Source organism: Staurois parvus, unplaced genomic scaffold (assembly GCF_062004578.1).
Source record: "Staurois parvus isolate SC_StPar_1 unplaced genomic scaffold, SC_StPar_1.0 ptg000019l, whole genome shotgun sequence".
In the NCBI taxonomy this organism is placed as follows: Eukaryota; Metazoa; Chordata; class Amphibia; order Anura; family Ranidae; genus Staurois; species Staurois parvus.
Window position 1 is genome coordinate 21,271,917 of NW_028317815.1, and position 17,646 is coordinate 21,289,562.

General features: G+C 40.3%; 1 protein-coding gene across 1 annotated transcript in view; it reads left to right on the forward strand.

Moving 5' to 3' along the window:
• RSBN1L (round spermatid basic protein 1 like) overlaps positions 1-17,646 on the forward strand; it is a 110,942-nt gene that overhangs the window by 81,687 nt on the left and 11,609 nt on the right. The window contains exons 6-7 of the mRNA XM_089685725.1: positions 7,578-7,745; positions 12,252-12,360. Coding sequence (XP_089541851.1) covers positions 7,578-7,745; positions 12,252-12,360 — 277 coding nt within the window. The remainder of the gene's footprint in view (positions 1-7,577; positions 7,746-12,251; positions 12,361-17,646) is intronic.

Below are 17,646 nucleotides of genomic sequence, written 5' to 3' on the forward strand. Positions count from 1 at the left end.
ATGTCTCCACACAAATAATACAGCAATCTGTTCAAAAGAGTTGCAAAAATTCTATATGATTCAGGCTTACAAGGCGTTCTTGATACTCTGATACAGTGCATTCTACCCTGTAATTGGAGGACCAGTCCTAAGAATGGGGTCATTTAGAGCTGTTGCTTCTCAGGAGCCTTCTCTACAGATTGGAAACAACTTTTGATTCACAGATTCCTCCTGACAATCTGAAGGGGTCTGTTAATGGTCATAATGTCGCTTTAGCTTTATGCCCGACACACTGAGGATGTGCAAAACGATTTTTTTTTCTTACTCGCCCTTTAAAGGCATATTTGACTGCCCTTGTTATTCTAGTGGCCTCTAGTTGTTCTGCTGATTTTCCCTACTGGGTTATATGTTGTCAGTTCAGATGCTCAAGCCTCCTTTGTGACTCCCTTCTAAATATTAGGATCTGGCATCCCTGTATGACTGCCTCTTATGGCATTGCTACACCCCTGGTATTTTTTCACCTTATCCACAGTAGTGACTGATATGTCTATAGCAGTACCCCCTTTTCCTAGCTTCTCAATTGTGGGTATGCCCTGGAGACTACCTGCTGAAAAGAGTCTGTGTTCTAGCTTTTCTGAGTTTTTGTCAAGCCAAGGATCATATTATGTACACTTCTTTGAGCATAGCAGATCATTTCCATTTACCTTGTGAAACTTTTAAGTTACTTTTCACATGGTCTCCCTGCTTGTGTTGTCCTTCAGAACTTTGCATTGCTCCTCCTAGAAGCTAGAAATTGGATAATGTACAACACTGATCCTTCAGACCACCCTGTCCTGCTAACTGTTGGGAATTATCCCTGTCCTTTTCTTTGCTCTTGGAAGGGTTTTCCTTAGGGATGTATGCACTTCCCTACTCCTTAAGTCTTGTGTAAGAATGCATCCTTACTTTCTCCCTGAAAATATCTATAGAAGTCCTGTACTACTTTGTAAGATCAGCAGGCAGAACTTTCTGTTACCCAGCTGCAGAGTTCTTCTCCAAGGGGATAGTGCTAGCCTTGAAGCCTTGGCGAGACTTCCTTAGGTCCTCTACCTGTCCTGTATCGGACTGTCGTTCAAGTGTTAGTACATGCATTCTTAGAAATTTTACCTTTTATGGGACGGCTGATTCAGAGAATCATTCTAATACAGTCTTTTGGGACCCTGGGGTGCCTTGGCAAAATGTCTAAAAATTGCCTAAACGTGTATACAAGCAAGCGGGTGAAACAAGCCTGCCTTTTAGTTGCACAAAGCCTTGGGTTTTCATTGTACACCATTACATCCTTCCAGCCAGCATCATGACAACAAATGACATCTGTAGTTGATAAGGAGGCTGTTGGTTGCCTGCACAGCATCCTTGTTTGACCCTCCCCACCCCTCTCCATGAGTGTTGGGGTCAAATGAAATCAGTGATGGAAAAGGAAGAAGAGAAACACTGGAAAACGAGTTAGTACCAGTGTGCAAACGTGTATTTGGTTTGGAAGAATAAATCACCTCCAATGTTGGGTGTCCTACGTGTGTGGATGTTGCTGCATTATATAAAACTATTAGAATATTTGTTTACATTTTAGAATGGGATGCCTCGGGACTGTCCATAATTTTAAAGGGTGGCTTGACTGCAAAAAGGTTGAGAAACGCTGTCCTAATACATGGCCAGGCAGGCTATTCTATGGCTTCTGGGCCCCTGATATGTCATTGGATATGTGTTGGACAGTATCCTCACCTTTCTGGTCCTGATGTTTTTGTACGCTAGCTTGTATTACAATATTTTCTCCTCCGTTTTTATATAGGTGCTGTATATGACCTCAGCCTTTCTTTTGAGGGTATACTACTGTTTTCTAATTTATAGTGTAGTTTTCTTTCCTTTCACCATTTAGATTATTGCTAAGAAAGGTTATTACATTCAGACATATCTCTTTAGAGGTTACTAAGCGTGAATTTCTCTGCCTGCTGCCCAAACACAGTGCTGTATACTGAGGTTACATACAGTTTATACAACGCATACAGCCACTGCAACTGTTGGTGAATGAAAGAGGTTGTTTACCCCAGCTTGGTCCAAATTAACTATTTAAAGTTAAATGAAACAGAGATCAGCTTTAACCTGTGTCTAATAACCTGTTAGTCTTTTGATTTAGACATGCCTTATTTGTCAAGATTTCCTTTCCTTGAAGTTAAGGGTGTTCACTTCAGTCTTTGGCTGCTACCTGGTTACTCTTTTGGTTTGGGCATAACATATTTGTTCCACTTCAATTTCCCTGCAGTCAAGGGTAAGCTATCCTAGGCTTTGGCCTTTACCTTGGTAATAATTCTTTTTTGTTGACCACCTTAGCTGTTCTAAATTTTTTTTGTCCTGTTGAGGCAGTTTTTGTTTTTCTTATGGTGCATTATTAGTTCTCCCCCCTACATTCTTAGTTTGAGATTCACCATTCATTCAGGTTGCAGTTTTCCCTTAATGGTGATTACATGTCTGGCCTGGAATGCCAGGTTCACCCTTGGTGTCCTTTCTTTGGTCGTGACAACTTCCTTAAATACTTTCACCCTTTTACCTTTTTTTTTTTAAATTTTATGTTTAATAGTTTTTATCAAGTTTTATCATAAAATAAAAAAAAAAACACGGTACAAAATAATGGTGCATGAAATGCACTACAAACTTCATTAACACAACTTGATAAAGGAGGTATAGATAAAGATATTATTTCCAAGAGCATAAGACTGCAACATCGTATCAATGACAGTACATATATCTTAAGTAAAATGGCAATTTAACAGTTGTACCTTTTTAAGGATTGCACCATACAGTTCAGTAAGAAAAAAATGTGCTCAGTTGTAGCATGGTTAGAAAACATTTACATAAAAACATACAAATGGACTTATAGCTTTAAGGTGTCACTTCAATTTAGCTGCTCATTCAACGTTCATATTTATAAAATATGATGGAAGCTCTCACGCAGGGTTAGTAACAGAATGTCCAATAGTCCCAATCCTTACAAAAATTCTCTGAATGGCCTGTAGAGTAAGCCATAATCTTTTCAGAAATATATATCAGAACTATGTGTCTTAACCATGGATATGTTGGGCACCTCACTAACTTTCCACTTTTTACCCAGTGTTAAACAAAGCGTAAATATTCATGCATGACCATGGGTCTCAATATTTAACGGAATTCCTCTGCGCCTATGCTTAATATGGCCAAAGCAGGCTTAGGTTTAGTAATACAAGCAGTTAGACTAGCCATACATTATACAATTCTCTTATTTAACTTCCTTTAGATTTACCTTCACCTATGTAGTGCAAGAGGCCTGTCTGATTGCATACAAATTGAAAGTGTTTGTTTGACCTTATAATGTATGGTTTTGGTAAATCTAAAGGAGAATTGTACAAGAAAATGGTACAATGTATGGAAAGCTTTAGTTCAGGGAGAAGGTGGAATAATGCATTCCAAAAGCTTCTACGATGCAGACATGACTAACATTTGTATCAGCCTCCCACCTGACCACAGGCCAGTGATTTATGCACTTACAGTGTGCACATTTGTTTACAGTTGTCCTTTGCATTTTATGTCTATGAGAAAAAGAGGGGGTTCCCACTCACATTGAATTAATTAACCAGTTTTGATATACAGTTGCAAGAAAAAGTATGTGAACCCCTTGGGATTAGGTGGAGTTTTGCATGAATTGGGCATAAAATGTGCTCTGAACGTCATCTAAGTCACAACAATAGAAGAACGCAGTCTGCTGAACATAATACTACACAAACATTAGATGTTGCCATGGTTTGATTGCACATAACATGTAAACATTCACAGTGCAGGGAGGAAAAAGTATGTGATGCCCTAGCTTAATGACTTCTCCCAGAGCTAATTGGAGCCAGGAGTGAGCCAACCTTGACTCCAATCAGTGTGATGATATTGGATGTGTTGCTGACAGCTGTCCTGCCCTTAAAAAACACACACCTGTTTTGGGTTTACTGGTTTCAAGAAGCACTGTCTGATGTGAACCATGCCTCGCAGAAAAAAGCTCTCAGAAGACCTACGATCAAGAATTGTTGACTTGCATGAAGCTGGAAAGGGTTACAAAAGTATCTCCAAAAGCCTTGATGTTCATGTGTCCACGATAAGACAGACTGTCTACAAATGGAGAAAGTTTAGCACTGTTGCTACTCTCCCTAGGCATGGTCGTCCTGTAAAAATGACTGCAAGAGCACAGCGCAGAATGCTGCATGAGGTAAAGAAGAATCCCAGAGTGTCAGCTAAAGACCTACAGAAATCTCTGGCACATGCTAACATTTTTGTTGACACATCTACAATAAGGAAAACATTAAACAAGAATGGAGTACATGGGAGGACACCACGGAGGAAGCCATTGCTGTCCAAAAAGAAGATTGCAGCACGTTTGAAGTTTGCAAAAGAGCACCTGGATGTTCCACAGCACTACTGGCAAAATATACTGTGGACAGATGAAACCAAGATTGAGTTGTTTGGGAAGAACACACAACACTATGTGTGGAGAAAAAAAGGCACAGCACACCAACATCAAAACCTCATCCCCACTGTGAAGCATGGCGGAGGGAGCATCATGGTTTGGGGCTGCTTTGCTGCCTCAGGGCCTGGACGGATTGTTGTCATTGATGGGAAAATGAATTCCAGAGTTTATCAAGACATTTTGCAGGAAAACGTACGACCATCTGTCCGCCAACTGAAGCTCCGCAGAGGATGGGTGATGCAACAAGACAATGACCCAAAGCGTACAAGTAATTCAACAAAACAATGGCTGCAACAGCACAGAATACGCCTTCTGGAGTGGCCCGGTCAGAGTCCTGACCTCAACCCCATTGAAATGCTGTGGCATGACCTTAAGAGAGCGATTCACACCAGACATCCCAAGAATATTGCTACACTGAAACAGTTTTGTGAAGAGGAGTGGTCCAAAATGACTCCAGATCGTTGTGCAGGTCTGATCTGCAACTACAGGAAACGTTTGGTTGAGGTTATTGCTGCCAAAGGAGGGTCAACAAGTTATTAAGTCCAAAGGTTCACATACTTTTTCCTCCCTGCACTGTGAATGTTTACATGTTATGTGCAATTAAACCATGGCAACATCTAATTTTTGTGTAGTATTATGTTCAGCAGACTGTGTTCTTCTATTGTTGTGACTTAGATGACGATCAGAGCACATTTTGTGCCCAATTCATGCAAAACTCCACGTAATCCCAAGGGGTTCACATACTTTTTCTTGCAACTGTATATCACTTTAGCTTGCAGGAGGTTGTAGTAAAGAATTTTACCTTTGTTGACCTCTTTAGCTGATGTCCAAAAGTTCCTCTTTACAGTGCATCCAGAAAGTATTCACAGCGCTTAACTTTTGACACATTTTGTTATGTTACAGCCTTATTCCAAAATGGATTACATTAATTTTGTTTCCTCAACATTCTACAAATACCCCATAATGACGTGAAAGGAGTTCGTTTTGAAATCTTTGCAATTTATTAAAAATGAAAAAAAAAAAACACGTACATAAGTATTCACAGCCTTTGCCATGACACTCAAAATTGAGCTCTGGTGCATCCTGTTCCCACTGATCATCCTTAAGATGTTTCCAGAATTTGATTGGAGTCCACCTGTGGGAAATTCTGTTGATTGGACATGATTAGGAAAGGCATAAATGAGAGATCAAGGGAGAAGGGCCTTAGCCAGGAAGGTAACCAAGCACCCGATGGTCACTCTGAAAGAGCTCCAGCATTTCTCTGTGGAGAGAGGAGAACCTTCTAGAAGAACAACCATCTCTACAGCACTCCACCAGTCTGGCCTGTATGATAGAGTGGCTAGACGGAAGCCACTTCTCAGTAAAAGGCAAATGGCAGCCCACCTGGAGTTTGCCAAAAGGCACCCGAAGGACTTTCAGGCCATGAGAAACAAAACTCTCTGGTCTGATGAAACAAAGATTGTACGCTTTGGCCTGAGTATCAAGCTTCATGTCTGGAGGAAACCAGGCACCGCTCACCACCTGACCAATGGTGGTGGCATCATCATGCTCTGGGGATGTTTTTCAGCGGCAGGAACTGGGAGACTAGTCAGGATCGAAGGAAAGATGAATGCAGCAATGTACAGAAACATCCTTGATGAAAACCTGTTCCAGAGCACTCTGCACCTTAGACTGGGGAAACAGTTCATCTTTCAACAGGACAACGACCCTAAACACCCAGCCCACATAACAAAGGAGTGGTTACAGGCCAACTCTGTGAATGTCCTGGAGTGGCCCAGCCAGAGCCCATACTTGAACCAGATTGAACATCTCTGGAGAGATCTTAAAATGGCTGTGCACCGATGCTCCCCATCCAACCTGATGGAGCTTGAGAGGTACTGCAAAGAAGAATGGGAGAAATGTCCCAAAAATTGGTGTGCCAAGCTTGTAGCATCATACTCAAAACGACTTGAGGCATAATAGGTGCTTCAACAATGTATTGAGCAAAGGCTGTGAATACTTATGTACATGTGGATTTTTTTTGTTTTTTATTTTTAATAAATTGCAAAGATTTCAAAACGAACTTCTTTCACGTTGTCATTATGGGGTATTGTTTGTAGATCATTGCAGGAAAAATTGCATTCAATCCATTTTGGAATAAAGCTGTATCATAACAAAATGTGGCAAAAGTTAAGCTCTGTGAATACTTTCTGGATGCAATGTAAGTCTAAAGTGCAGGACCACCATATTTTTCCCCACATCTGTTGGATCCCTCATTGGCTGTTGTCTACTTTTGGTTATCTCAAACATCTAAGAATACCCTGTGCCAACTAAGGGAACATTGAAAGTTCCAAATAAAACTTTGGAGAAATTTCCTTTTGCTTCCTGTTGAGTCTCCAGGAAAAAAGAGAAGGGATATCTTCCTAGTGGTACACATGCAGCAAGAAATAACCTTATGGGATTTAAACTATTTTCTAAATTATAGAAAACTCAGAATGAAAAGCTTTGAATTCACTTAGTTTTAATTTTCTTTGAAAGGGTTGAAAATAAAAGTACATATCAGGGAGTACGAGAGGTAAGGTGACCCACCCTAAAGGGACTAAACTTGGTAACTGATCATCTATGGGGAGACCTGGAACATTTTGACTTCAGACCCTAGTGGCATAGTGGATCCAAGCAGCACACAGTACACACTTTTGTAAGAAACAAAAATGCATGCATTGGTGATTGTGTACAGCAGGGGTGTCAAACTGGCAGCCCTCCAGCTGTTATGAAACTACAAGTCCCATCATGCCTCTGCCTTTGGGGTCATGCTTGTAACTGTCAATCTTGCAATGCCTCATGGGACTTGTAGTCTGGCAACAGCTGGAGGGCCACCAGTGTGTCACCCTTGGTGTACAGGATTAAGGATCTTTCAGAGGTTGGATTGTGTCCACCATATATTGTCAGTGGTCCATTTAAAGGGAGAACTGTGAGAACATTGAGTCTTTCCCAATTACACAAACCTCAAGTACTCAACATAATGAACATGTTAGATATCTTGGATAACTGGCATATGTAGAGGTTACATTGTGCTTTAACTTCTTTTTTTATTATTCTTTAGAACTACCAATGAAATTAAAAACCTGCAGTACCTACCTCGGGCTAGTGAGCCTCGGGAAATGCTGTTTGAAGATAGGACAAGGGCACATGCTGATCACATAGGACAGGGATTTGAGCGCCAGACCACCGCAGCTGTAGGTGTACTGAAAGCAGTGCACTGTGGAGAGTGGTAAGCATCTTGCAATTAAACTGCTTTGATGGCTTTTATTTGGTGCTTTGCATGCATATTGATTTCATTCCCTTTTCACCTCTATAAGCATAAAGCTTCAGATTATATCTAGTAACATGGAGATTTTGTTCTGCATTGTAATGACCCTTTAGTTCAGCCTTTCTTAACCAGGGTTCCCCCAGAGTAGCTAGGGGTTCCTTGAACAGCAGTACCAGCAACTTCCTTTTTTACAGGTAAATATAGAGTGAGTTGCACAACCTGCATCTCCACCATTTATTTTAGTGAATACAAGACTACTTCTTTTGGAATGTCATCTGAGCACCTCTCTACCATGGCGAATTAGAGGAAGCCTTGCATTTACTGAATAAACATAAAATTAGTGAAGCGCTTGTATCACATGAATACAATCATGTATCTCCATAAAGTATAATTTTAAATCAAAGTGACCACTATATATAATAAATATGTGTTGACTCCCTCTAGTGGAAAGAAAAATAGTGTCAACCAAAATAATTAAATATCACACATTATGAAACTAAATATATAGTGCATGAATCAGATATACTGAACAAAGTATATATACGTGAAAACAGAATAATTGGCCACATACAATGGTGTCTAAATCAAACATAAATAATATATGCCATAAGTGAAAAAAACAATATCAACAGTGAAAAAAATATTCCATGCATGTGACTGTGCTTTAAGCTGGAACACACACGTGATCTCCACTTCTAAGTGCAGGTACTCTCCTTCAAATGGCAGCAATGCCTGCTCACCTCCCTTCCTTGACCCACACAGGGCCTCAAAGCAGTTACCACCTCAGTGGTGTATTCCTCTGGCAGACTCCTTAATCCTCCTCCTCTCTTATGTAACTTTTTTCACACGGCTCCAAAAGTAGAATAAAAAGGGTGCTGCAGATCAGACCTACACAATCTGCTTCTGTAACCAAGTAACACACCTTTCTTGCTGCAGTCCTGTTTCTGATTCCTTCTCATGTTTGTCTGTGCTCTTCTATCATAGAAGAGCACAGACAAACATGAGAAGGAATCAGAAACAGGACTGCAGCAAGAAAGGTGTGTTACTTGGTTACAGAAGCAGATTGTGTAGGTCTGATCTGCAGCACCCTTTTTATTCTACTTTTGGAGCCGTGTGAAAAAAGTTACATAAGAGAGGAGGAGGATTAAGGAGTCTGCCAGAGGAATACACCACTGAGGTGGTAACTGCTTTGAGGCCCTGTGTGGGTCAAGGAAGGGAGGTGAGCAGGCATTGCTGCCATTTGAAGGAGAGTACCTGCACTTAGAAGTGGAGATCACGTGTGTGTTCCAGCTTAAAGCACAGTCACATGCATGGAATATTTTTTTCACTGTTGATATTGTTTTTTTCACTTATGGCATATATTATTTATGTTTGATTTAGACACCATTGTATGTGGCCAATTATTCTGTTTTCACGTATATATACTTTGTTCAGTATATCTGATTCATGCACTATATATTTAGTTTCATAATGTGTGATATTTAATTATTTTGGTTGACACTATTTTTCTTTCCACTAGAGGGAGTCAACACATATTTATTATATATAGTGGTCACTTTGATTTAAAATTATACTTTATGGAGATACATGATTGTATTCATGTGATACAAGCGCTTCACTAATTTTATGTTTATTTTTTGCACTTATTGGTATTAGTTAAGTGACAGCAGCTGTATCCAGTCAGTTACTTCCCATGAGCGCAGGAGGATCCTATACCATCTTGCATTTACTGAAAGACTTCTCCTAAATAACAAACATATGGTATAGGTGGCTCTCTATATTCAGCAGTAGAGGGGAAGTTGCTGGTGCTGCTGCCAGAATTCGGCGCGACTTACTGCATAATACACAAACTACCACAGTATGTTACAGACTAAGCAGCAGCTAGTACGTTCTGGCATGCAGATAATTTGCTTGGTCCAAGCTGCCTCAAATGAGTCATTTTGAAGTTCCTGGAATCCTGTAATTCTCTAATAGGTCTCATTCATACGGTCACTGTTGAACTTGCTTTTAGAGGATATTTCTAAAGGCATATAAATGGCATGTATGATTCCTCCATGGTGCCAAGTACACTGCGTTTAAGTGTAGTCCGTTTCACTGTGTTTTTAGAAAATAAATGCAACTTAGCTAAACCTTTTATAAAGCAAAAGCATTTAAACACCGGAAAAAAGTGGTATAAGTTGTTTATACCTAGATAACTTGTGTTATGCATTTAGAAAAGCTAAAAGCAGGAAAGCCAGTGTGAATGAGACCTTAGGTGTTGTTTTTAAGTTTATTTTTTGAATAGATTCATCTTTCACCCTTTCAGCTGTAATATTTAGAAAATGTTATATTATCTACCACTGAAATTAGTTTTATGTGTTTTTTTTATTGTTACCAGTGTAAAGTATACAGGATGAAGTTTTATTCGGGCAGAAATGTAGATTTATTTTGTCCCAATAAAAATGTGTATAAGTAACTTGCAGAAGTATTCACATCCCCTGGACTTTTCCACATTTTGGAGTGTTACAACCTTATTGAAAATGCCCAAAAAGCCCAAACTTGGAATTTAACTCTAATTTGGTTGCACAAAAAAAATAAATAGGTGGGAACGGTGTAGAGAACTGTGCTCATTAGAAGAAGAATGCAAATTATGAATACTTAGCTAGTGGCAATATTTTCAATTATATATGTTGCTTTACCAAATGGAGCTAGACCAGTTTCCAGCTGATAGTTATCCCAAGTTTGATGCCAACAGTATTTTGCTGGGTCAGGTAATGAATGCAGAGCTTTATCCGTTCTGTATGGTAGATATTCTTGAGTTAAAAAAGGGTTTGACTTCATACAAAGATTTTATAGTTGCATAGTATGTTTTATATTTGTCATATTAATAAAATGTACCCAGATCTGTGCTGTAGTAGCACCGTTACAGATTTATTTCACACGTAGGTTAGCCGTGGACTGGTTGAAGTGAAGGTTAATTGTGGATGCAAGGAGACAGAGAAGCCATGCACTGCAGTGTGGAGTTTTTGCTAATGTAGCTGTCACAAGAGAGCACCTAGCCAATGTTAAATCAAAACTCTCCATTATAACACAGCAGACCATCATCCCAACTGTTGGCTTGTGTAACTCTGTGTGTTCATTCTTCTTCTGACTGGGTCAGACTGACTCCATAACTGCAGCTTTTGTGAGATGTTCTTGGATTGCAGTGGTCAGGACCTACCAGAAGTGATCCAAGGAAAAGAAACCGGGGAACCAGTGATGGGGTCGTGGGCAGTCAGGGCTCAATGATGCACATGCGGAGCGAACGTTGGTCTGTGTAGTCTAATCCAGTAGATGAGCTATGGTAGAACAAATTGCTGAAAAAGTTCATGCTGTTTCTGATAGGTGTCAGAACAGTGCATCTCAATTAGTTGCGTATGGGACTGCAGACTGGTCAGGGTACCTATTCTGACTCTTGTCCACCGCCAAAGGGGACAACAGTAGGCATTTGAGCATCAGAACTGAACCATGAAGCAATGGAAGACCGTGTCTTTGAGGTTGTTGACGTGGAGGCCCACCTCCCAACTTACAGGATCTGCTACTGATGGCTTGGTGCCAGATACCACAGCAAACCTTCAAAGGTCTAGTGGAGTCCATTACTCAATGAGTCAGGGCTGTTGTGACAGCAAAAGGGGACCTACTCCATATTAGGTGGGTGGTCACAATGTTATGATTGATCAGTGTACATGCTCGTTTAAGTCAAGTGTTCATGTTTGCATTCTGGACATAACCTAGTACCATTGTTATTTTCAAACACCTGCCTTTCACTGGGGTAATCAATTGGAGTAGATCTTTCCCAAGAAGGACAAGGAATTATTGCTGTAAAGGAGCACACCTGTGAAAAAACAAAACAAAAAAAAACTTGCCATTTCCCAGATTGAGGAACTGTCATCTTTCATTTGTGGGCATCTTTAGGATTGCAGCTATTCTTGCCTGTTAAAACTGTAAACTACTCAAAGAAAGCCCAAAGAGTAGATATGGCTAGACAATAGCATGTAGTACGCACATTTGTATCACAAAACTGGACATCAAGTATTAGGATCCTTCTTATAAGATAGGTATTTACACTCACAGCCACTTGTAAGACTGCAAGATTACCAGAGTGTGAGTCTCAGCAAGGAGTTGGTGCATGCAATAAACATTACATTTTAACAGGTTAAAAACTGTCATCTAGGTTATAAATATGTATATTTTTTTTATAATTAAAAATAATTAGAATGTATCATTTTTATTTTTGCTATGACATGTAAAGAATTTGTAATTACATTTGAGTTGGTAATGCAGAGGTGCCATTGCTGCTACCCTGTGACTTCTCAGTACATGGTGACTGTAGTGTGAACCTACAAACGTTTGCTCTCTCTTTTGACCTCATGTTTAAGGAATATTAATAGGAGTCTTCTAAATGTAACTGCAATTTCACCGCTTGTAAAACATCGATGTCCTTTTTAGGAATGAGCAACCTCGGATAACCAAAGATGTAATATGTTTTCATGCTGAAGACTTCTTAGAAGTGGTACAGAGATTACAGCTAGACCTGCATGAACCGCCTTTATCACAGGTAAGTGGAACATACCATGAAGACAGTCTTTTATAACACTGGACTGAAGGAAATTGATTTTAGACTTTCCTTCTGCCCTAGGCAAAAAACATACCTAAAGGCTGGTAATTAAGTGCTGAATCTGCACCCTCTGGTCGTGTGCAGCAGCTCAGAAATTAGGGGTAAAAATGCTGATCTGCTTGTAAATATCACTGAAGATTTTTTAACTACTTGTCCCAGCATCTCTTGCAGCTAAATAATCATGTGAATGTGTGTATGAGTGGTCTCAGTATGAGCAGCACATGAAATAGCAACAGAATTACCAGTATGCAATAGGAAGAAGGGTCAGCCACACTCCGGAGGATAGATGAATATAGTGTGTATTTATTAATCCATAGGACACACAGAACACCAGGACATGAATATAGGACCTGTTAACACATTTCACACGATCTCGTGCTTAATTATTGGTTATGATTAAGCACAAGATCGTGTGAAAATGCGTTAACAGGTCCTGTATTCATGCCTGGTGTTTTGTGTGTCCTATGGATCAATAAATACACACTATATTCATCTATGCTCCGGTGTGCGGCTGACCCTTCTTCCTATTGCATCGTGTGTGGTGGCGAGCCAGAGCCTGCACCTGTTGTGGATTGATCTGGATTGTTTGCCTGAGCAGTATACCTTTGTTCTTAGAATTACCAGTATGACTGTCCAGATTCCTCCCTTCAGTTAAGCCTCATGCACACAGAGGGCATCTGTTTAGCCCTGTGACGATCGCAGCGTCAGACCCCAGCCCTTCTCACCAAACTCGTGACGGAAGGACTAGCCAATCTAAAACAGCGCTCTCACGTGCGTAACAATGCCACACCCAGCTGCACCCTGCACAAAGATTTTCCAGCTAATGGACCACAATCTGTGTACCTGCAGCCTGAGAGCGATTGTTACTGGGTCAGGTTAATTACGCAATTAACCCTTCACACTGCCACCACCACCTTTTTGTACAGAATAGGAGGAAACTCGGCAATATTAGCAATAACACTATGATGTTTGTATACACAATGTCACCGCGGCAGATGTATGCAAACGTTTTAAAACACACAGTAGCGCTCGTCAGAGGCAGGGATTCTTAGTTTGCATTGAAGAGCTTTGGAAACAGTTCAACACTTTCAGAAAGTAGATTTATTACTAAAAAAGTCAAAGGGTGCAATAAAAATATTTACAGAAAAAGATGTAGACAATATATATATATCTATATATCTATATCTATATATATATATATATATACACACACACACACACACACACACACACAAATATACAGAGAGCAATAACACAGCAAAGAGATAACAGAAGTTTAGAGAGAGAGAGTACTTGCCAAAAGTCCTGGGTTAAGCAGATCAAGTTTCCTGAGCCCAAAGGGTGCCTTATCTCCCAAAGTTGGTTCCGATGTTAAAAGGGAGGATTCTTCAACTTCAACACGACCTACACAACTTAACTTAACTCTCTGCTCCAAGCATCACAGCCTTTCTAGGAACTCAGCAGGGTGTCTCCTTGAAGCAGAGAACCAATCGCCTCATTTGGGGAGGGTGTTGCAGGCGGAGACCCAAGCTAGAACCAGAATCCCTCCCAGTTTATATCATGATCCATAACTTACCCTCGGTGTATGTAGCAGCCTTGCCACTAGTAGATTAATGTGCAGAAGCATCTGCTGAACGTCTAGATATTAAATATGACATACCTGCTTGGGACGGTTAAGGAGATATTATTTTCTGCTCTCCTGCAGATTTCAGCTAGGGGGTGTAATATATCAGCCGACTTGTATTAAAGTGACCGATCTGAATATATACCTGGTTTCCTTGTAAGTCTTCCATATCTCCAGATATAAAATTATATGGAAAAGGGGATTTTTAAACATGAGTCTGTTTTACAGCTAGCTGGAATGTCTTTGAAGCTCAGTGAAGGACTGGTTTATGGTTTTACGATATCTCCGATTGGGAAGCTGACCGACACCTGGGCACCAGCTAGTGTGGGATTTATAACCCTGAAGCTCTCCCACTGTGCCTGTGATCTCTGCATCATACAGACCACATTTCTGAGGGAGGGGGGAAATTGGAGGGAAGCTGATTTGGGAGTAGAAATGATACAAGATGGAGGATCCTTAGCAAGGTGGATGTGTCCATCTCTGTATGCACAATTGCTACAAGCCCCTCTTAACGCCAGTGCCTAAGGGTTGATTCACACGGGCAGAAAAAACACTGCATTTAGATGAGTGTAGCAGCGCAGCACTATAGTAATCAAAAAGCCCATACACACAGCTGTGTCAAAAATCGGTGCTGCATTTAGCCATGCACAAAAAAAGTAGGACACAGCTGCAGAATGTATGCACATACATGCAAGTGCTTTAGGCGTGTATTTTACACAGGATCTTGAAGCTTTGCATTTAGATGTGTATTTTTTACACAAAAGAGAGATTCTTGCAGGCAAAGTTTTTTTCTGCCCGTGTGAATTATTCTAAAGCTGGGCATTGCACATGGGTTTAGGCACGCCAAGCGTTTGACCATTAATGGATTCCATTGGCCAAAATATTACATTTATTCTGGCCATTGGAATGCATTAACGCCCGATGCATCTAGCGTTTAGGCACCTTTAGACACATTCAGCATTCTTTCTACTTTTCAGTTCTTCTCCTGAGCACACCTTTTGGTCCCCCCCATCCTGTAAATGCTCCTCTTTAGATACGCCTGCATACGCATGTGTGTGCATGGACACCTAGGCTTATATAGAGGTGCTTTTACAGGCTAAAAAAATCCAAAACTTCTTCAAAAGTGGTATCATTTTAAGCCCAGTGTGCATAAGGCCTAAGTGAGCTTGGGTTTTAAAGGGCATCTATCAAGGTTTTGAATCAACTATACTTTTAGTGTTTTAAATTGTTTTTTGTAACTATTTCTTTGCTTCACAAATGAATATTCAAACATGAACGATTTGCAGGCTCTATGGGGTTGGCTTTCAGGCTGTGTTTTGTGTGATTGAACTTTGAAAAGGAGACAAGTGCTCCATCTGCTGGCCAAAATAACACAAGATGTATATGCAATGTTTTGTGTGTATCAGACTAACATAACAGGGTTTTTTTGTTTTTTTTTGTTGTTTTGTTTTTGTTTTGTTTTTTTGTTTTTTTTTTCGTCATGATCATAATCAAAGTAGATATATAAAAAAAAACACTTTTATATTGAAGTGTATGTAAACGCTAAATAAGTATTTAAATTGTACAGTACAGGACGCAGGCTGAGTATTCATAGACCCTGAGTTATAGGCTGGTACCTTCACATGACAGGACATTGGCAAAGTTTTTTTGAGGTCACACTGCATAGACCTCTCCCTGTTCACTCCCTTTTGGTCTGTTAAATATAAAGCATTTTTTTTTATTCCTGTTCAAGTGCAAAAAAAACAGCTGTTTATCCAGCCAATCTTGTAAGCTGATATTTAATGTGCTGTCTTCCTAGGGATTGTTATCAGCATTGTTCCCTGCTATCTCTGTAAACTACAAATCACCTCCCCCTGTTATGGAGAAGAGGGAGAGGTGTTATGTAGTCCTAACACACTCCCTGTCTTAAAGTGACAACACTGCTCAATATTTTGGATACGCTGATACCGAGTATTTTCATGAGTACTCATACTCATTAAAATACTTCCGATACCTTAAACGATACTTTGCAGTGTGATTTGCATTAATGGACACAAATTGCACTGCAAAGGTTAAAATGCAGTTTGAACAGGAATATGATTCCTGTCCAAATTCCATGCAGTTTCCCCACTGCTCCTGTGTGAACCCAGGTTTGTACAAGCCTAGGTTCACACAAGAGCAGTGGGGAAACTGCATGCAATTTGGACAGGAATCGTATTCCTGTTCAAATCGCATGTTGTTCTGTGCGGTGCAATTTGTGTCCATTAACATAAATTGCACCACAGAGTATTGGTACATGGTATCGGCAAGTACTCGGTATTGGTACTCGCTGATAAAAAAACCTGTATTGGTGCATCCCTACTCAATATACACTGCTCAAAAAAAATTAAAGGAACACTTTTTAATCAGAGTATAGCATCAAGCCAATTAAACTCCTGGGATATTGATCTGGCCAGTTAAGTAGCAGAGGGGGTGGTTGTTCAGTTTCAGCTTCTTTGATGTTAATGAAATTAACAGGTGCACTAGATGGGCAACAATGAGACGATCCCCAAAACAGGAATGGTTTTACAGGTGGAGCCCACTGACATTTTTTCCCTACTCATCTTTTCTGACTGTTTTTTTACTAGTTTTGCATTTGGCTAGGATCAGTGTCACTACTAGTAGCATGAGGCAATACCTGGGCCCTACAGGGGTTGTACAGGAAGTCCAACTACTCCAGGATGACACATCAATACATGCCATTGCCAGAAATTTTGCTGTGTCTCCCAGCACTCTCCAGAGCATGGAGGAGATTCCAGGAGACAAGCAGTTACTCTAGGAGAGCTGGACAGGGCCATAGAAGGTCCTTAACCCATCAGCAGGAACAGTATCTGCTCCTTTAAGCAAGGAGGAACAGGATGAGCGCTGCCAGAGCCCTACAAAATGACCTCCAGCAGGCCACTGGTGTGAATGTCTCTGACCAAACAATCAGAAACAGAGTTCATCATTTTTTCACTTTGATTTTCGAGGTGTCTTTGAATTCAGTCCTGTGTAGGTTGATCATTTTCCTTTCTATCAAATGATGGGGCATCCTTACGTTCCTAACACATTACCCAGTCCATATCAGTATAGATATCTAGCATGATATTTTTCCCCATTGAGTTCTGATGTGTTTTCAAAGTGTTCCTTTAATTTTTTTGAGCAGTGTAGTTGCCCTAGCACAGGAAGTGAGTTAATGGCAGGTAAAAATAAAAAGTGAGAAAATGAATGAAACCATCACCTCTAAGGATTGGAATACTTTGTTTTCGGATTTAAATACAATTTGATCATTACGAAAGCCAGCGTTCATAGCACTTTGCTGTACCTACGAGCAACTAAGGACATATGGCTAAGCTTAGTTACATTTCAAGAGAAGCTAAGAGGAGGATTGGGGGTCAGATTAGATGAAGTATGGCACGGTTTGGTCCCCCAATTGACAGAGGGAGATTGCAGTGGTCCTAACACCGTTTTTTGGCTTTCCTAAAGTCCAATACTAGCCAATTTATTTTCTATTTAGCTTTTGAGTAAAGCCTGCCATAGATGGACTGAATTCCTGGGCAGGTTAAGCAGTGGCCAGCCGAGATCTGACCCATCTGTGTGCTGGC